The sequence below is a fragment of the Semicossyphus pulcher genome, unplaced genomic scaffold (genome assembly GCF_022749685.1).
Source record: "Semicossyphus pulcher isolate SPU_LCO1_2020_fin unplaced genomic scaffold, fSemPul1.0.p SCAF_11, whole genome shotgun sequence".
Lineage (NCBI taxonomy): Eukaryota > Metazoa > Chordata > Actinopteri > Labriformes > Labridae > Semicossyphus > Semicossyphus pulcher.
The window spans coordinates 27,831,927-27,853,859 of NW_027211615.1; the positions used below are offsets into that span (position 1 = coordinate 27,831,927).

Here is a 21,933-nt window from a genome sequence, read left to right on the forward strand (position 1 = left end):
CATTGCGCCCCTCCCTCTGAAAGGAACGGCACAGCGAGAGACGCTGGAGTTAAATACGACCGTTTTCGCTGCAGGCAATGGCTCAGAGCGGTACAGAATCTGAAATACGACGAGAATATACCGGTGGATCGTCTAAAAACTCTCCAGGTCTGCAGTCTACATCTCAAACCTGAAGGTTCTGAACGAGACATGACATCGGAGGCGGGCGTCCTAGATTGAGGAAGTGTAGTTTAGCGAGCTCCCTGGCCTCCAGATGATGCGTTTTACGTAGTCTGGCGGAGGTTTTCCAGGGCCGATTGGAGAAGCAGATAGCGTCCTCCAAAGGCACAGACCATGATGAAATTAGCTCCCCATAATAGCATGATAGGACTAAGGTTGAAAATTGGCGAACTGGCCCTTTAACACCAAGGTTTCATATGCACGATCAACGAGTCGCAACTACGTTTATCTGTAAGTGACAACAATTAAATATAGTGTTCAGTGCTTAGGCTTTAGGGTGGAGATTGGGATTGGGCCGTGGAAGCCCGAGATGAGAGCAAGTATACCTTTTCCCAGGGTCGTGTTTGCCATGACACCATCCACATCATTTCCACCAGTTTTTTTTTTATCTACTCTTCTCTTTTCACACCTTTCCTTTTTCTACTGACGTGAAGTATCGACTTTATTTTAAATACAAAAAGCAAAATAAATCTTCTGCAGGCACTGAAATGCAAAATGAAACATTTCTCCACCGTGCCTTAAACTCTTTCGTACTTTGCACCTCCGTGCTGCCTCCCAAGCCAACAAACAAGGCTCACATGAAGTTCTAAATTTGGAAGAGTTCATTTCGCTTTGGGCCGTTATGTTTCCAAAACAACTTTCCATTTTAAATTGAGAATTTCTGGATTTCTCTGCAAACAATGACGTTTTTTCAACACACCCTTTGAGGTGTAAAACCTGCATGCATCGAGAGAAAAGGACACCTGGAAATGAGTGAACATAAAGCTGAAGTGATATGGACACACAGAACTCAGATCAATAACATAAGGATCCAAAAAGAAAGTTAAGAAGAGTTCTGTTGTTGTGATTTGTTGTTGGTTCTGTTTGAGCTCATTTCACAGAAACAGGTCGACAACTTGATGATAAAATGTTTCAGAAGGAAACTTTAAAAACTTGAATCCAAATGGTTCTGAATGAGGTCTATATTTAGACAGAACTCATGCTGTGGACTTCAGAGTACACTGACTGGGATCCAAATGGAGCAATCTGTTTAGCCACACACACACACACACACACACACACACACACACACACACACACACACACACACACACAGATCTGGACGGCATCTCTGTCGGCCAGCAGCTCACCATCTGCTCTGTTCAGTCCAGGGAGGCCCGTCATTGGTCAGAACGTCTGCCCGTCACCCCAGCAGCCTGGATGCACCAGCACTGCTGTGTTTCCATGAAATATTCACAAAGGGCCACAAACACAACTAGACCACTGATCTCACACACACACGCACACACATACCAGCATGTATCGGCATGACTAAGTGTGTGCCTCTGTGCCCAAGGGAAGCCTGTTCACGTGAATAAGTTGGGCGACTCCCTGAAGAAACCTCTGAAACTCCACAGCCTACTGAAGTCCTTTAGCTGGACACAGATTGCCGTTTTCCTGCAGCCGCTACAAGTTCATACTTTGACCTGTTAAATGACTAAACCTCTGCATGAGTTAGGGAGCAGTTTCTCTAGTTTAGCACCATAATCTTAACTGTGATGCATTTTCTGTTGCATTTCCACACAAGCAAGAAATATCTAGTTGCACTTCACATTCATCAGACTGACAGTGCAGCTGTGGCCACGACTAGAGATATGTTTGTGTCTTGAAACATTTGATGAATACATTACCCTTTAAACAAACCGCAGCGTAAGTAGGCCTGCATTAAATACGAGAGGTTTGCACCACAAATATTTGCAAGAGGGACCAATAATGTGTCTCTTTCTGCATGTTTCTCTGCAGAACATGTCATCGTCAGCCCTTCCTTCACCAGCAGAACAAACAGATACGTGAGGGGTAGACAGGGAACATTGTCCACTAATCTACATAGAAATGTAGAACCTGCAGGCCGGGACGTGTATGTTAGGGACGGCGTTTGTACGTTTGAAGTCCGAATAATATTGCCGAATCGCGTATCAGCAGGCTGCGGCGGATGTGAGAAAAACATCTCAAAATCGTATCAGTTCATCTTTGGGTCCAAACAGACATTGGTGTCAAATTTGAAGATATTCCCTCCGGGTCTTTCTGAGATATCAGATTCACAAAAGTGGGAAGGATGGACATACAGACATAAGAACAACCTAAAAACGTAATACCTCCTGCAACCGCTGTCGTCGGTGCATGCGTGTAATCAAACACACTCAGGATCACAGTAACTGCTACAGTGCTAAGTCTCACTGCTTAACATTTATGTCTGAGGCCGGGCTGCTCCACCTAAAGCTGACTCCAGAAGATGTCTCCAGAAGCATCACACACCCTGCTGGTCCTCTCTGATGAATGGCTCATCAAACACACACACGTCACGTGATGGAGGACATGTGACGCTGCTAATAGTAGCTCTTTCTCCTTCTCTGAATCTCCGTCTTGGTTGCGATGGAAACCACTATGAGAGAGCTGTCCTAACCCTCTCTTTATAAGACACAGTTTAAGGCTTTAAGACTAAATTTAACATAATAATTATAAACCAAGGATCAGCTTTATCTGTCCGCCTATTCCCACCCTGACTGTAGACAGGATTAAACGACTCCTACACTTCATGCAATCCTTCAAACAGCCTGCTGTATTTCTCTGTACATATCTCAGGTAAGTGAGAAACCTTATCTGAGGATATAATGCAGAGCTAATCCACTGGATTTCTAAAATCATTCTCTCTGTCATCATTTCTTTCCCTCGTGTCGCTGTGTCTTTCCCTCTCACACGTTCTCCCCTCGAGTTTCTCTCTCCAGTCCCCTCCTCGCTAAATTTCAAAGCGGCAAGATTCAAGATAAGAAAAGGCATTAAGTCCTCCTTTTGTGCGCCGCTTTTCACTGAGTCATGTGCTTTTTGCTCCTCTTAATCATAAGGAAACACCAGGCTGTGAGTTTCAGGAACAGAGGGGAAAAACATCCCTAAAGTATGTGGACAAACAAGTGTCCTGGTTTAAATAAAAGACTGTGAGGAGTATTAAGCTGGTTATGAAACAGACTGAAGTTAATAACGCTGCCTCAATATGAGCTACAAAAGCAAACAAGACCAGCAGTGACCAGACTGATTAAGTCTTTATAGTTATTTTTAATGCCTGTATCCACTGCCGGGGGGTAGGCGTCAGACGAGGCGATGAACTTTGTGCTGCCAAATCAGCCTTTTCTCTTTATTTTCCACAGCAAAGACTCACAGCGAGTGACCTTTTTGAATGTAGAAAGGAAGCATGATGAGATTTTTCGTTAAAAAACACGAGTTACACACACGCACAAGACAAGATCAGCAAAGAGATAAGAGGTACCACTTTGTCCACAGGGGTCGCCAAAATCAACAAACCAAGTTGCTCACAGGAGCTTTAATGCTACAGGACAGAATAGCCAAAGGTTACAATCAGCAGTCAGACTCGGGTTACATGACTCTGCAGTAGACCCGGGTAATTATCGCCTCGGCTCTGATCAGCATTGATGGGAACACAAAACCTGTGTTGACACGCTAACCTCCGCCCCCCTTTCCGGCACAATGCTATGCTCCGTCTGTAACTTCTGCGGCTCCTTGTCATCTCAAACTCCGCCCTTATTTCCCCCAGATCTGGCTTAAAAGACCTTCAACCCTGACCTCAACCCAATCCAACACCTTCGGCATCAACTAGAACAAGACAAGTCTTCACAATCCACAGTTTTGGGTGAGATTTTCTTGCATTCACATATGTTTAGAATAATGGAGGCCTGACGCCTCAAACATGTCGCGATGGATGGACCCATTTCTCATGGTTGATTATAAAGTGGAAATGTTGCTCACTATGCCGGGAAATAGAGCATAACATACATACGATGAGTAACAGGAGATATTCCAAGTCTGTTCAGCTCATAGAAACGTATTACTCAACTGTGAGCCACAAAGCTAATAGTATGCTAACAAGGCTCAAAGTCAAAAACATTACGTGCAATTTACAGAAGTAAACGTGTGTTTTTTTATGCCTATAATGCAAAATTAGAGAGCGAGGACAGTGGATGGAGTCAGAAACAAGGAAAAAGAGAATAGGGATGACACGCGGCAGAGAGGCGAGGGTGGGAGTCCAACCCTCTGCACATGGGACGCGTGATTTGACCGCTGAGCTAAACCTGCGCCCCGACTTGAATGTATGTTTAACAAGTACAGCAAGATATGTGAGATAAGTTGTAAGTTAAGTTATTCTGTATTCTAAAATGTTGAATTTCATTGTTAACATTGTTGTTTCATTGTGTTAACAGGATGCATTAGATTATACACAGAGCTTTTGACTGCTTCCTGATGCTATGGTTATTCGTTTTAGATCCCAGGGCATTAACATCCAATAACGAACACACAGTGTTCAATGTCAGGGATAATGGACGCCCTGCAGCCAATCAGAATAGAGTATTCATCCAGGCTATGGTCAACTATCTGGGTGTCCACATACTTTTAGTTCCAGACATCTGTAGTCTTTTTTGCAGCCTCCAAACTTCCTGCAAATTTAATAACTTTCTGCAGTCTTCATATATTACTCTGTTTATTCTGTATTTTGTTATTTAGAGATCAGCTCGTCCTTTATTATTCAACACCAGGCTGCTTTGTTTTCTAGCCTTAGTCTGCAAAACAACAGCCAGTTGATGTCTGATACAAAAAGACACTGAAAGTCAAACACACAAACCCCAAACAAAGAGCTGCTGAGACCCAAGATAAACCCTGAACATCCTGGAGAGAAGGCGGATCAGTGTTAACAGGGACGGAAAGGAACCAGCGGCGGAGGACGGACTGAAGCCAGAGACACGGACAGGAAGACGGACAGCTCCAACTGCCACAAGCCACAACAACAGATGCTATTCATCCCTCAATCCCTGCTGCTTTATCTACCACTTTCTTCTCCTAACACTGCCTCATCCTTTATTATTGATAACAAAACCAGTGGAAACTGTTTGGGCTGCATAAGGAGAGCATAATCTGTAGAGAGTCAACTGGTTAGGCTGGTATCACATTATCCTAACAATGCCAGCTGTGTTAGCAGGGTGTGTCCGCGTCTGTCATTAACATTTAAATTGTCTCTCGTCCCTTGAAGGAGGCAGGTAAGGCCTCATAGCTCAGTGGTTAGAGCACTGGTCTTGTAAACCAGGGGTCGCGAGTTCAATTCTCGCTGGGGCCTGCTCCCTTTTCAACCCGGATGACCTCAGGGCCGGAAAGGTGACACTCCTCAAACACGCCGTCGCTCCCTGATATGAGTGTGAGCGTGTGAGGTTGTTTAAAGGGCAATCACAGTGATAGATTGTCGTATCTTTTCTCCCTCCCTCTGGCTCTCACGTCCCGTCTTTCTCTCTCTCCCCCCTCCTGCTTTTTTTTTTTCCTCTTGAACTCTTGCCACATTTTCCATTTCTCTCCCTCCCTCCTCCTTTCATCTGAGGGCTAAAGTCAGTCTCAATTACAGTCACTGTCAGCTGCCACCCTGACAGCCCGGGAGAGGAGAGCCACAGTGAAAGCAGCAAATGTGAAACTTGAAGACTCTTTCGCAGAGAAACAGAGAAATCTCTCATGGGTTGACACGTTCACACCACACGCCATATATTAGCTCCTTTATACCCTGGAGGACAGGGCTCCATATCCTGTAATAAAACTAGAAAGAAGAACAAGAAAACTTTTATGTACGTTTGTTTTTTCTTGTATAACTTAAACTAAGTATTGAGAAAGTTGTCTACAAGCTATGTGTTTGTAAAAAGGGTATGTATAATAAGCTTCCGCCTGCATCTTCTCAGTCGCTAATTTTGGTTTTTCATTCTTATTTAAAGTAATAATCTCAAAGATTTTCATGTAAATAAATGTCTGTTAAGTCTCTATCTATCACTGAATGAGGTAACACAATGGTGACTGAGCCGATGGCCCACTGATGAAAGCCTTTGTATGTGCAGTTTTACAGACTGGGTGACTGTGGTGAGATTCGTAGAAAAAAATCACAAGCGGCGCCCAGTTAGTGACGCGTTTTCCATCAGCCAGCAGTGGTTGGTCTGCCAGAGAGGGTAGGCGGAGCTAAGCGGCTGCTTTTCCACTCTCTTCAAGTGTTGCGAGTAAACAGTAATCTACTATGGCTGAACAAACAAAGAAAAGATGGATGACTACAGATACAACTTCAACAAGAAGTGAAAATCCAAAGAAGAAGAAACAAACTCGACGCTCAGATGAAGCAAACAGTCTGAAAAGGAAAGCGACCGTCAGCCAGGAAGATCAAGAGTTACAACCGGAGCCGACCGTGGACGTCACACATGCAGCACTGTCTGGATATCTGGGAAGTGTGCTCCTGCAACTACCGTTTATCGCCACAGGTGCCGCCAAAGAGAACGAAACTGAGATCTTCGAGAGTTACCATTTTAAACCCTCAGTGTATTTTTTTGTAAGTTTTATATAACTTTAATGTGTTTTTGGGTTGGTGGTGGAATTGTTAAATACTGACTAAATAAACGACTACTACTCGTGTAGCCTGTACTGGTATATTATGATGGCAAAAAGCACACAAATAGAATGTGAAAACATAAATCGCTAACTGTATGTAATCAAGCAGAAGCTCTGATCTAAGGATATTGGATATATTGTTTTTTTACTTCCTTTAACTGATAAATTGTAAGTTTCATGTAGACAGATTAATGTCCAACACAAGATCAAATAGCTTGATCTGTCTTACAAAATCTCATTTACTGGAGCGGCACTAGCTTAGTCTGGTGGACTGAGGGTTGCTGGTTCAAGTCCAGTAAAGAGCAGTTAGTTTGGAATGTGGACTGGGAGCTGGAGAGGGGCCAGTTCACATCCTTAGCACTGTTGAGGTGCCCTAGAGTGAGGCACTGAACTCCCTTGCTTTGCCAGAGAATGTCCATCCATTATCTATACCGCTCATCCTGTTCAGGGTCACAGGGAGGCTGGAGCCTATCCCAGCTGTCATTGGGCGAGAGGCGGGGTTACACCTGGACTGATCACCAGTCAATCACAGGGCTGACACACCTTTCACTCTCACATTCACACCTACGGACAATTAGAGTCACCAGTGAACCTAACGAGCATGTTTTTAGACCTGGGAGGAAGCCGGAGTAGCATGCAGACTCCACACAGAGAGGCCCACTGTGTCTGACATGGAAACATAAATTATAAATCTTTTTTTCTTATCCTTCTGATTTAGGAATTTATCTTGTTAACGCTTTTAAGTGTGATTTTGGCAACAATAAACAGGAAGACTTTTCTTTGTAATTGCTCATGTTACAGTAGTTAAACTATATCAGATTTAATGCGTGATTATGGAGTAAATTTGCAGCCACAGACAGACAGGGTTTAGAGCTCATCAAGGAGCAAGGATCAAGAGCGGCCTTCGATAGATGTTTGTCCACAGCGGCTTCACATCAGCACATAATGATGAGAAGCGACCGCTAAGCTGTTAAACACGTCTTTGTAGTCTTTGTAGTCGAATCAGAGCTTCGGCTGTAGCTGACCAAATCTCTTTAGATAAAACAACGCGGTGGATTTTCTAAAAATTAAATGTTGCACACTCTCCATACTGCTGCTTTATAATTTAAGCTCCTCTGGATCATACTAAGCTTCTGTGTGTGTTTGTGTGTGGATGTGTGTGTGTGTGTGGAGGGGGGGGTTAAACTTTGAAGAGGGCTGGTTGCCAAGCAACACGGTTCTGTAAGAGCTGGATAGATTGGTGGTGGTGAGGGAGGGGCATTAGGACATTAGAGCAACATGTCTCATTGATTTCACCCACAGATAACAAAAAATAACCTTTTGGCCCAGAGCTGCGCACGAGTGTGTGTGTGTGTGTGTGTGTGTGTGTGTGTGTAAGGATACATTCCCAGGATGACGGCCTCGAGACATTTGATTGGCAGAGACTCCCTGATCATCTCTCTTGCAGTCTCCATTAACCTGCAGGAGAGGGATGAAGATGAGGAGGAGATAAAAAGGAGGAAGTGGCAGAGGAAGGAAGAGCACGTGTGAGAGTAGGAGGCAAGGAGAAGGAGCGTAGAAGGAGGAGCAGAATACGGGCAGAGGAAAAGGGTAGCAGCAGGGGGGAGGAGAGGAGAAAGGAGGAAGAGGCAGAGAAGGAAAAGAGGGAAGAGAGAGTAGGAGGGAATGAGAGAGAGAGGAAGCAAAGAGGAAGGAGAGAGAAGAGGATGGGCAAAAAAAGAGATGTGAAGAATTCATTTAAAGCAGTTGTTTAAATATTGAAATTCACAGGAGCAGTACACATCAGGTTTTAAACAAGGTCACATCATCTCGCAGCTCAAGATGTAATATGTTTTTGTTTTAGATCTCAGACAGATTTCCTTCAGTTATACAGAACAAAGGTTTTGATTTAACGACATACAGACCCATGCGTAGGGCTGAACCCGGCGGTCAGCCAAAAAATAACAACAACAACGGCCCGGGAAACACTTCAAAATAAAAGCATTGTGTACAAACGAGGGGAGTCAGAATTCCAGATCCGGCTTTTACTTTGAAAAAGCATACCGGAAGTGTTGACCTACTTTACTCTCCATGCCTGTGACTTTAAGAGATGTTAATATTGCTGTCAGAGATCAATAGGTCTCATCACGACAGCATTGTGAAGACTCATCTGTTGGCCTAGTCTTGCTGATGGATGGACAAATGTCAAAGTTGTGTTTCGCTCCCCTTACTGTGCGTTCACACCGAACACCAACAGACTCGAATTTGCGACAAGATTCCATACAAAGTCAATGCAATGACGCGAGTAGAAGCAAATTGCATCGGGTGGCACAAATTCGCGTCATGTGGTGTAGCGAAAGCCTATCAACATCAAGATTCTCCTGACGCCGTTGGTAACCATAGAGGTAAGGCCCGCTTCCTCTCCACCATTCCGGAAGCAAAGGACGAATATTCGCCTGTTATTTAAACGCAAATTTTGATCTGGCAGTCAAACTCGCGCGAGTAATGCAAGGCGAATATTTGCTTCACGTTCGGGTGAACGCACAGTTATGGCAATCTCTTGATGTAACGTGGTCATAAAACTCCCCGAGAAGTCTTAAGCCAGTCTTTTATTCTGCTTGACATTCCTTTAAAACCAAACTTGTTTAATTTTATCAGTAGATTTTCGTATTGGCTCATTCAAATACAGCTATAGCTCGCTATAAACCAGAAGCATGCTGGGAAATAATCTCAACAGGAATCTATGTTGGCTTTTACTGAGTGACCCTGCAAGTTGCCATCTCTTTGTGAAACCTTACAGACTGTGACTGAAATGTGCTTAGATGTGAGGGGGTGTCAGTGTTTTAATACTGTTGTATTGTATGGTAGGTACAAGCCGGGGTCTACTTACCCACATAGAGGACGGCTCTTCTTGATTTCAAAGAACTGTGTGCCTGTGTGGTTGTATCTGATAGACGAGTTAGGGGTAACAGAATGTTGTACTTGTTTATCCTTTGCTCTACTGTCGAATGCTGCTGAAGCTTGGATGTGATAAGACACAAACAGACAAAGCACGTTTAGCTCTCATCATGACATCTGTTAACATGGTAAAATGCACTGTGCTCTGTGTTGTGTTAAAAAGGATACTGCAGAGCCTTCATGTAGTTCTGGACGGCCACCAGCCAATCTGGGACGGACATGGACGGCTTGAAGGTGGGGATGGAGGGAACAGAGTGCTGCAGAAAGAGAGAGAGAGAGATTTAAACAGCAGATCAACATGTGGTAACATTCAGAGCCCCAAATCTACCTCCTGCCATGTGTAAACATCTCTCACTGTGACACATCACAGCTCACACTCACTGCCGGGAAACACTCCTCCACTATTTATACAACTCTCACATCAAAGAACAAGCATGCAAAGCTAACACACCAGTAACGCATATTATTTCTTAGCTACCAGTGAGACACAGAGGCCGTCTAAGAGCTACAGAAAATGTAGGATAATCCATTTCTCCATGCAAACGTAATGGTTGTTGAGAAGGACAGGCCTGTGAACAACATTTAGATCACAAGAAAGTACACAGCTACTTCCACTGATACTATCACCGCTGATACCACTCGTGGTGGATGTGGTATTTAGTAGTGGCCTGTGTTGTACAGATAAACAAACCTCGTGTTTAATCTGTAGTAGAAAGCTGACAGCGGAAAGCCACAGGAAGTAAATAATATAGTAACGAAATGGTTGACGCACAGCAAAGATCGGTCTGTAACCCGACATGTTGGGGTTATGTAGCGTGCACCACCTTACTGCAGAGCGCTGGGCCAACAGACACCCACACTGTGAGCAGAGAGAAACCACGCCGCTGTCTTTGCACCTCAACAAGACGAAACTTCAGGGAGGAAACTGGAGGTCACAGATGTGGCTTCATGAAAGGACATGACCACATCAGCAGAGAGTGAGTCAGGCTTAAACACAAACCGACACTTCCTCTAACACAGGCAGCCTGTGTGTGTGTGTGTGTGTGTGTGTGTGTGTGCAGGAAGGGTGAACCATCAGCCCTATCATTTCCTGTGGGTTTTTCCTTCACTGTTTATTTTCAGCGTATAAAGTGGGTCAAGGAGGAAGACAACAGCAAACATGGAGGGCGAGCCCGGATACATGGGTGCGAGTATAAAACCGGAGCACATTTGACCTCCAGCTTTCCTTCTTTAATTTAAAGCTTTATAAATTCTGATAGCATCTTTCTCTTTTTAAACGAGGATGTGCATCGGCAAGATTCTGGGCGCACTATCCGTATCGTGAAACAGAGGTTACGATTCCAGTTTTTGACAACATAATATCGCATTACTCCAATGCAGGGCTGCACATTTAATCCAATATAAGTCCTGATCATGATTTTTTGTCTCCCCACGGTTAAATAAACATGAATGTTGACGTTTAAAATGCTCCGCCCGTAGAAAACTCTGCTGCACATCAAATCAAGCGCTCCCTAAACTAACAGCCGCTCCCCCAGGGGGCGACGGAGAGGTTTGGGCTTCACTTTTGGGGGAGCCGGCATGTCATGTGATGAGCGCATTCCTTGCTGTCGCAGTTTAGAGTGGAAGAAATGTACAAATTAATGTTTTTGATGTGATGTTATATTTTGTGTTCTATGGGATGAAAAGCAATATCTCCTATACAATTCAACTTCCGATTATTCTTGGTAAATTTCATATCCAAAACAAGTCTGGCTCCACACCCTGCTTTCCTCGTTGTATGGTTGAACTCAAACAGTATGGCACCTAAAGTGAAAATGTGAAGAACCAAACGCTACAAGGACTTTTGATATTTTAATCACACTACATTTTATTTAAACTCTAAAAGGACTAAAAACAACTGGACTCTGGACTCCTCTGGCCTGCTCAGGGTTGTATGTATGTTCCGACAATTGCATACACTTATTGTAACCTCTTTGGTGTTAATAAAGGTTAAAAAGTTTAGAGTGGAAGTGTAAACAACAGAGACTGGTGTTTCAGTTCAACGAGTGACAATGTTAACTGGTGACTTTCAGCCGAATGCATCTCTGGTTGTCGTGGTTACAGCAGCTGTTGAAAACATGAAGAGAACACGTAGCTATCCTCGTGAATGCCTCTTTGTTGTTTTTCATTACGAGCTCAGAATACACTTCTCTGTTACGTCTTTGAAGTGTCAATTGTGTAAACGTGTCATGAAGGCGACTAACGCTGAGTCACGTTTTGAAAGCTGCATGTTTTTACGCTAAAACGGGAAGAGAGCGAGTCCCTTGTTTGGAGGTGTTTCAGGTTTAGGGCGAGAAAAAATAATCATCAAAGAGGTCATGAAAGCTGCGTCTGCACTGCAAAGCAACACGACTAACTTGTTGAAGCAGCTGAAAAAACAGCACAAAGTGCAGCATGATGAGTGTGTGAAGGCCGAGAGGAAGAACGAGCTGCTCCCCGACCTCCAGCGTCAAGACATCCAGAACAGAGACGCTGCACAGAGACACCCTATCCACCCAACTCCCACAGACACACTGAAATTACCCATGATGCACCACATTCATGCTAAATGAGCCTGAATGCAGCACAAAATGGAACTGAAAGTGTTGCTCTGTTTATTTAAATGTGACAAACACAACAAAAAAATCCCTAAAATGAATAAATAATGGTTAGCATGTTGGCCATAATCGTGCAGCCCTACTCCAATGTGTTTTTTTCCAACTGCCGAACCGAAAAATGCAACTACAAATACACACAATCATATAAACTTTTAATGGCACCCAAGGATGGTTAAAAACTCACACCAAGATCTTTATAAGGGATTTAAACTGCAGTTAGCCAATCAGACAGTTGGCACAACAAACATTCAACAACTTACTCAGCCAATAAAGCAGTAATTTAACCACTCAACCTCTCACATTACACAAACAGTGAGTCAATGAGCTGCTAAAACAATCAGCCAACTGGTCACTCCTCTAGTTGTCAGGCCAGGCAACAGTCATTGAGTCCACACACCAGTCTGCCTGCCAACCCAGACCAGTAAATAGACGGTTTTACTGCCACATAATCTCCCATGTAGTGAAATCCTCACTAAGGCGTAATACACTGGCTGCATCAGCACACACACACACTCTCTCTCTCTCTTAAGCTGCTTTCTGCTGGGTAAGGGAGTGAGATGACTGGTGATCCCTCGCCTTCATCATCCTCTCCTCTCTCTGCTACGGAGGGATGACGGTTAGAGCTGCCACATTTATGCTGGGGCATCACATTCAGTGCAGAACTTCCATACGAAAAGAGTGCATTTTAAACGAAGTGAGACCAAGTCTCAGACCTCACCAAGCAGCCGTCTCACAGAGCAGATAACGCAACCACAGTGCCTTTTTAAAGACAATAAGTAGCACGACAAATGCATTATTTCTGATGAAACATTTAAACATTTAAACTGCATCATTTCAGCTCGCACGACCCCCAAAACTGTTGCGATCAGCTGTGGGTGAAACTCAGCATCATAACAGATGAAAATTGACATAGCCTGAAAATTTCAGTTAGTTACGTCGGTTACAGCTGTCGCACTCTTTCAGACTCAAACTGTGTGTGACCCTGCAGAGGAGGTGGCGTTTTTATGAGGTGTCAAATACATCGAGGCGAAGTGTTAGCGTAGCCTTCATTAGCCTGGGAAACAAGAGGCAGCCAAATGGCTCAAACATAAACATGCAGCCCTGCCTCCTCTTTCTCAAACATTCAGCTGGGAGAGCATCACTTCATAGTTCCAGTTTAGACTGGGAATTAATCTGTCGATACCTCACTTCCTGTTTTCTCCCAACCCCCTCAGCTGTTGTCCTCCTTCTCTTCCTGATCTGCTTGTTCTCCTTCGCTCCCAAATCCTCCTTTTTGTTTGTTCCTTCTCTTTTCCTTCCTTCCCTCCTCTAAGTCCTCCCTCCTCATCACTTTTTTCCTTTAGCTCTATATTTCATCCCTCCATCCCTCTCCTCTCCAGAACCAGGAGGCAGGCTGGCAACCCAACCCTCCCAGCAGCAGAGACCAAAACCAGAGGGACTGAAACCAGAGACAGAGAGACATAAACGCAGAGCAAGGAGAGAGAGAGAGGGAAAAGAGGGTTATGACCTTCCTGGTTTTTCAAATTTGAATTGTTGGAAGGAAATGGGGGATGGGAGAGGAGAAGGTGGTTGGTGGAAGAAAAACGAAATGTCAGTGAGAGGTGGGAGAGCAAAACAAAATCTATACAAGGCTGAAGGAGAACACGAGTAAATGATGTTTATTCCTTCTTATTAGAGCCAACACGTGCAGTTTAAAGCCAGCATTACACCAAACTCATGACAGTTTTCAGAGAACTTCTGTCATCTCGATTGTCAAGCCTGTTTGTAATCTTGACGTTCTGATTAAATCAAACATATTTATCATAATTAAGTTATAATTCTAGTCTTGGTTCACGCAGATAATAGAGTTCAATGACATTTACATTGTCAGCAAGCAATAGATGCACTAAACAGGTAAACATGGAGAGGACTTTGGGGACAAGTCACTGCACACACAAGGGCTGCTGTCACATGTCCTTACTGAATGTGACTTCATAGTGTGATGCTTGATGTTAAGACACAGTGTTAGCTCTGGTGAACTGGTGAGAGATGAAGTAATAGGAAAGAAGGATATGCTTCCTTAGCAGCCTGCTAGCTTGCAATGCTAACCCTGCTAACAAAAGACATCATACCCTGCAGACAATCGCAAACCACTGCACACAGAGGGACAGCCGAGGCCAAATGCTGCTTCGCTCCATTGTTCCATTTCCTTCTTGTTAAGTTTCACCAGGAGCATGATGGGAAATAATCTGCACAGGAATCTTGTCGTAGTCTTGTAAATTGTGATCCTGCAAGATTCACAGTCTTTGCAGAATCTTTTAGACTATAAAGAAGTGTCTTAACATAAAAACAGCACAAGTGAAGAAACAGTTACTCAGGCTCCACGGTGCTCGTCTGTTTTAAAATATCAACTTTAAGTATTTTACAGCTCAGCATTTAAAGTAAAAGATACGAGGACCTCTGTGACGCGAGATGCTTCAGACAGCAGTGCCCTCTGTAACCTTTAAAGCACTTCTGCTCTGTGTGCAGCAAAAATAAAAACAACCGAGTAAGATGAAGCGGGGGGAGAGACGGATCGTATTTCGCGCTGCAGAGATATCTTTAGAGCGGGACATCCCGAGGAAAGCCTCTCTCTCTTTGCGTGTGTGTGGCAGGAGAGACAGCTGAGAAACAAATGATTAAGCAAAGTCTCCACCTGACGCTCCCCGTCTCTTGCCCCCCGTCCTTTTGATTTGGTTATATATAAGGAGATGACAGGCTTCGGTGCTAAGCTTTGTGTTTGCTGCAGGACCACAGTAATCACACTAAAGATTACACTATGCTGTAGTCTGTAAGTCTTTGCCTCAGAGCACATCTGTCAATAATAATCCAAGCTGCCAGGGTATCACACATAACAGAGTCCAAACCAGAAGATATTTGCATCCTGAATTGACAGCAAATACACACGCTTCTGCAGACACACTGAGCTATAAGTACTACTGCATATGCTAAAATCTTATCCCTAACGCCCACATACAGTTTCAGCTTCTTGCAGACAGGTGCGTAGGTGAACACATCCAAAGGCAAGGACAAAGGAAAGGTCTCGCGCTCCTTCCTTTAACTTTAGAAATGCTAGTTGGATGAGAACATTTCTGGCCTTCATCAGGTGAAGCTGTTGCAGATGCTAAACACGCCTAGTTTAAAGGAGCAGTCGCCCCTGGAAAAAGCCGCTGTCAGTCAAAGCTGGTGTTCCCTGTAATCGATAGAAGTGATAATATTTGAAATTGGCGCCATAGCTGTGGAGAAAGTTGTTCAAACAGCTCTTCGTTTCGCCCAGTCTACATTCCTACAACACCCAGCATGCATTGCGCCCCTCCCTCTGAAAGGAACGGCCTAGTGAGAGACGCTGGAGTGAAATACTACCATTTCGCTGTATGCAAGGGATCAGAGCAGGACAGAATCTAAAAATTCTTCAGGTCTGCAGTCTACATTTCAAATCTGACGATATAAAACGAGACATGACATCGGAGGCGGGCGTCCTCGATTGAGGAAGTGTAGTTTAGCGAGCTCCCTGGAAAAACCTTTTCCAGACTAAAACGTGTCACCTGGCAGAGGTTTTCCAGGGCCCATTGGAGAAGTGGATAGCGTCCTCTTAAGGCACAGAGTAAAATTGTATTTTTTTCTACCATAATGGCATTGGCTCCACATAATAGCATGATAGGACTGAGGTTGAAAATTGGCGAACTGGCCCTTTAAAAGAAATCTGTCTTCTGCTTAGCTTCTGTAGAGTGCATCCAGTTAGCATGAAGCACAAACTGGTTCTGCGTAATAGTGATGTTTAAAATGAAATGAAACAAACATTTTAGAGGTACTGAATATGTTCCATTTATACATCTTTCTAGATTTGCTTACAGAGCTTGGTCAGGGATCTTTGCTCAGAGGGGTTCTAGTCCAGTTTGTATCCCAGATTATCCAGTGCCCAGATAGTATTAGAGGGATTATTTATCCCCTCTGCCAAACCTTCAATTCTCTTAATGAGGCTACAGAGACTGGCAGTATGGACTCGACTCTGGTCACTGACAAAAACACAGATGTACACGGTGTTAAGTTGACCTGAGGGCGACCTGCAGGGCCTACTTGTACTTTCTAAATTTGTATTTGTATTTCTTCTCATCATAGTTTGTATTTACTATAAACGTCTTCTTTATTACTCATTGTTTTTGCACACAGCAGCTGTAATGAATTTCAAAAACACAAAACAACCTACCCCAGCTAGCATATTTCATTCATTTAATAATTAAAACAGAGTCACACCCATAAATTCTACTGTTAGTTGGACATTTCTTCACACTGTTTGAAAGTCATTCCTCGTCTCTCCCTCTCCCTACCTCCCTCTCCGCAGGCACAGGTGGGTCAGTGTATTAGCGACTGCATCTGTGGTAACCACCTGTTGCCCCACCTTTTGCACACACACACACACACACACACACACACACACACACACACATTACAGGGTCAGGTTGCATGTCAACAATACAACAATACTGCAACGTAAACCAACGGACACTTCAGGTGCATGCACACGGCAGCCATATTGATCAATGCAGTATCTGGGGACAACAATTAAACTCAAACAGACTTCGTTTAAAACCTTTTTTAACACGATTGTCGAGTTTAATTTAATGAGAAACCAAGTACAATACAACATAACAACACGGACAACGAGGTACTTTTCAAATCTTTAAAAGTTTGAACGAAGCTTAGTCGCCTAGTTTGTTGGAAGTATCCGTAAATCTTCAATTTAATTAATACAAATAGTAAAACAATTGTTTTCTAAAAAATAGTGCCGTTGTTTGTTTGTGTGCACACCATGTCCTCTTGTCGTCCTTATGTCCACAATAACAGAAGGAGTTCGGCACTGCCAGCCAACCGGGTCACTAATGACCACATGGCCCATTAGCAAAGCTAAACAACAACCAGATTCCCTCCTTCCCTGAAACACAACGAGCATTCATCCAAATCACTGACGGGAAAAGTATGAGAAAAATCCGGGCTGAGGGGCCTCGGCAGCAGCAGACAAAGATGTGCATCGTGTGAGCTTAAAACCAGCACATCTTTTGTGTCTTCCACTGGCTTCCATATTAAACTAAAGGCTCTATTACTACTAGTACTAATGCTGGTACATATTTATAGGCTTGAATGTAAGCAAGTCATATGTTAAGCTAGGTTCAAGATGTGAACATGACTCTTTGGGGTTTAATATGAATCCTGAATAGCTCCTTTAAATATTCATTAATTTTTGTCAATTGGTTGTTTGCAGCATTATTTCAGTACCAACTCTGGATGTTTTATTCGGGGAATGGGTCGTGGTTTTACAGTTTGTGCCGCATGAATCAAAGTTTACTATAAACTAAATACAGAAGGTTCTGTGCTGCATTTAAATACTCTGTATTAAGCAGTCAGGGGTCAGGATCAGCTGCACACAGAGCACACGTTTCAAAGACACTTCGATATGTGCATAATTGCATTCTGGGTTGGAGCCACTGTTTACTGTAAGCTTACACCTGTGGTAGTATTTTTGATAAGAAACATGAACTGTCCAACCTGCTTGTCTAGTTTCAGTTCCTGATTTTCATAAATAATCCTTAGGAGGCAGACGTGCAGTATTTTTGTAGCCAAGATGCCATGGATCTAATGTGTGTGTGTGTGTGTGTGTGTGTGTGTGTGTGTGTGTGTGTGTGTGTGTGTGTGTGTGTGTCTGACATGTGTGATTCAGGAGTTAGGAGTCACTATGAGTCACACACACACTGTGAAAAATCAAAAAATAAAAGCAGAGTTAACATCACTTGACAGGTTTGGCGCCTTAATTTAGCACGCTTGTTGTCATGGTAATGTGATGCATTTGTGTGTGTGTCTGTGAGTATGAGGTGACACCTGAGAGTGTGCGTACTTGTGAAACAGAGTGTGAATACAGGTTGACATTACCACCTAAACTGTGTAACTGTGAACACACACATTTCAACAGGCAGCCACCGTGGCTGAAGCTGTATGTGAGACAGGTAATGACGTCGTCACAAACAGCACAGCAGGAGAGAGCAGACGTCTTTAGGAAGCAATGCCACGGTTTGCAGATGCACGTATTTATTATTGAATATTTTCCAGTGCTTAAACAATGACTGTATTAATAAATTGGTCTACGGCTGCAAACATTAGTCAATAAATCAATGACTCATTGGCCAATTATAAAATGCCAATTATATGTTCAATCAAGCTTTGCAATTCTATCATTTATCTCTATAATCTGAATATACTGGGTTTTGACAGCTGTTATCAGCCATTCTGTAGACTAAAATGATCCACAGATGAATTGATTATTAATATATATTCATAAATTGATACAATAAACATTGTTCAGCAAACATCCAACATTTTCCGTGAGGAGAGAACATGCCATCAACTGAGAAAAGGTTTTGGTGAGGCCTGCAAACATGAATGTTCTAGAGCCTCACCGATTAGATCGGTAAGTCAACATGATCGGGGCTGATATGGGTACAGATGTGTTTATGTCAGTGTATATGTTTTCCTGTATAAGGAAATATAATATATATAGAATATATAACACAGGGATCAATGTTTGGGGTGATCTAGAAAGTTTTATAACCAAGAGGCTGCAGACTCCATAGCTTACAATCCTCTCAACACAACAGCTTAGCAGATGGAGGTCCAAACAAAATGTTACATCTTCTTTAACAGAGTTATTCATTTAAGAGAGCAGCCAGAGAGTTCTTTTGAGAAGCCATATCGGTGCAAACTCAGTACACAATCCAAGTATTTTCATTCAACATCAAAAATCCCCCACATAAGTCGCAGTATTGATTTTAAAATGTTTGCAGCTTAAAATCAGTTTCCTTATCAGGCTCAAAATCTCCTATCAGGTATGCCTGTCTCGTCATACAGGATGCTTCAGCAGCTTACAGGCACCTCTGACTAACCCTCACCCATCCCGTCTCGTCGCGTTAGAGCCCAACAGGGCTTCTTCAAATGCTAAAAACTGCAGAGACCTTCAGATTCCTTCACAGTGCAGTAGCCACAGGGAACCCCAGAGGGTTCCACAAGGAAGCCCTTTCATAAAGAGCCTATAAATACTGAAAGCACTTCCATGAACCTCTAAGAGACTTCTGTCATGTGAACATCTCTCGCATCTAAGTGTGTTAATTTTTCGTGTCTCAAGTTCGACCAATGATAACATGCTTTCAGAAAGAGTTTAATACTATATCGCTGATCAGGATCAATAATATGTACTTTGAACGCTAAAAATATATATTACTCATAACAATAAGATGATTAAAAACAGAGGGAGGCAGGGACAGTTACACTAACTATACTAGAATTGTAAATATACCTTTGGCTATGAAACATACTTACTAAAAAGGCAATAACACAATAAACCAAACTGCAAACTGCAAGTGCCTTGGTCAACAGCAGTGCAACTGCTAATAATTTGAGAAAAGGTAAGTGCTTGGAAGTAAGGACAACATGTGTGAAACACAGGCGAACTTCATTCACAAACTTCAGCAGAGGTTAGTTCAGACGAACCAAGAGCGATATAATCCAACTAGTTGTTATATTTACAAGAGGTTAATAAATAGTGCGAATAGTTAAAATATTTAGTGCAAATAGTTAAAATATTTTCTCCTTAAGTGTTATTTTATCGACAACTATAAATACTAAGGGAGGACCAATCACTTACCTTTGGAAGGTATGCAGCATTTCGTATCCTGTCCACCATCTCTTGTCCCTCAGGGTGCACAGCAGCCACATGGGACCACATCCTGTCCCAGGTCACACTCTCAATGGGAAAACCGGTCCTGTTCACATAGAAAAGAACCCCTCCATCCTTCTCCTCTTCCTCCCCAGGGGACCTGGGACCGTTGTTAGGAGGAGAAGCTGAGGACTCCTCCTGGGTGCTGCAGCGGAGGAGGCAATGTGCGCTGGTGCTCTTGGACCGGCCATGCCTGCTCAGTTTGGCCGGAGAGGTGCTGGTCCGGCTGGGGGAGTTGGGTCCCGTCATTGATCCGAAGAGGGTAAGTAGGAGGAGGAGAAGTAGGAGCAGGCAATCCTCCTACGGCTACAAGAGCTTCTTTTTGTGTGTTAATGTTGGACAGTACATGTTGATCCTAATGGGCAAACCTGGCAGGGTAAAAAAACAAAGACTTCTCAAAGCGGGCTTGCAATGATGTAAAAATGTCATACAGGTATAAAGTACAGTACACTATCCGTATGGCAAGGATCAGTTTTCAAACATGTTTTAATAAAGGTAAAGTGGTGTTTTTATTAGGTGCTTCCCACTGAGAGGAGCACCCAGGGAAGATCTGTGCCTGTCCTATTTTGGAAGAAGTATGATGGTGCAACAGCAGAGTACGAAGCCTTGACAACATGTCAACAAATCCCTGTAGTAAGGCAAATCCTGCAATGAATATACTAAGCATATATATCACAGCAAAGTGGAAAGGATGTGGAAATCTTAGGCCCAAAAAGACCAACAGATCGTTCTTAAATAGCACATTAAGGTATAGAAAATGCTCGAACAGATAATAAAATCCATACATAGAATCCGACAAGTAGCCACAGATTCAGAAGTTGTTAAATGCAATATTAAGTGCAAAAAACGTCATCAAAAATCAACAAATTACTGATTTTATCAACAGATGATTAATTTTATGCGGTCTTAAACCTAATGGTAACACCAAAAGACCTAGATCATGAGTATAATATACATGTATGAGTAAATTTAGATATGTCTGCAAATCCAACTACTGAGTATAACAGCCGCAGAGTCACAAGTTCATATCGAGATCAGGGATTTTTCGTTTCTGCTGAAATATCCCAACCGTTATTAATCCAACCGTACCGTATTTTCCATCGGTGCACTTATTTCACATAAACGATGGATGCTGTGATTAAAAAGGCATTTGACTCGAAGAACACACAGTGAGACGAGGTAGGTCCCATTCATAACAAGGCGTCGTTGTCCACCACAGGCTGTAAAGTCTTGTTTTGGTTCGAGGCTTTGTAACTTCACCCCTTTTTGTGGCGTCAAGCTCGCACGAGCTAAAACTCGTTGGATGGGAAATACTGTAAAAGTAAAAGCACTTGGTTCGTCGACCTTGCGTACGCGGAGTGTAAGCGCTACAAATTGTTGCAGCATACTCATATACACGTTACTTCTTCGTCTGCTTGGGTTTTAAGTGTGCCAATACAGGTGTAGTCATTAAAAATTCTACCAATCGAAACGTGTTCTCGTTAAGGCGTTTTTTATTTTGAAAATATCATCCGGAAGTCCTTCTGTTTTGCTAGCTAGCTCACACTACTCTGCGGGGGCCGTTGCCTCCCACCATCCCAGTCCGGGAAAATGACCTCCTCTGTCCATTCCTCCCCGTCAGCAGCCTTCACCGCGCCTCGGTATTCACTATTTCCCCAGTAAATCCAGCATCATGTTGAAAACGAAGGCTTTTTCCACCCCTCACATGATTAAATCATTGAGGATGAAACGGTCCTACGAGCTACCTACTGCTCTCCGGTATCTCTACACTGCTCGTATCCCCGGCACTCGCCAACGTTTAACGGCTTCTCATTGGTCAAGCCAACAAAGAGGGGCGGGCTGTAGAGTGCGCTCCACCATGTTTGGAAATTTCGGCGCTATCTGATTGGTGGATTTTGATAGACGAAG

The 21,933-nt window shown here is 43.3% G+C and overlaps 1 protein-coding gene and 1 non-coding gene across 2 annotated transcripts in view; one reads left to right on the top strand and one right to left on the bottom strand.

Moving 5' to 3' along the window:
* The window catches only part of vash2 (vasohibin 2), a 39,147-nt gene extending 17,695 nt beyond the window's left edge, over nt 1-21,452 (bottom strand). Inside the window, exons 1-5 of the mRNA XM_069657207.1 lie at nt 21,115-21,452; nt 19,954-20,393; nt 9,778-9,866; nt 9,542-9,598; nt 8,056-8,130 (exon numbers count right to left, since the gene is read on the bottom strand). Of these exons, the coding sequence (XP_069513308.1) occupies nt 8,056-8,130; nt 9,542-9,598; nt 9,778-9,866; nt 19,954-20,274 (542 nt within the window). The 5' untranslated portion in view covers nt 20,275-20,393; nt 21,115-21,452. The remainder of the gene's footprint in view (nt 1-8,055; nt 8,131-9,541; nt 9,599-9,777; nt 9,867-19,953; nt 20,394-21,114) is intronic.
* Nucleotides 5,305-5,377, top strand: trnat-ugu (transfer RNA threonine (anticodon UGU)). The gene has a single exon. It is a non-coding gene; the product is annotated as a tRNA-Thr (tRNA).
* Nucleotides 21,453-21,933: the final 481 nt, after the last annotated feature.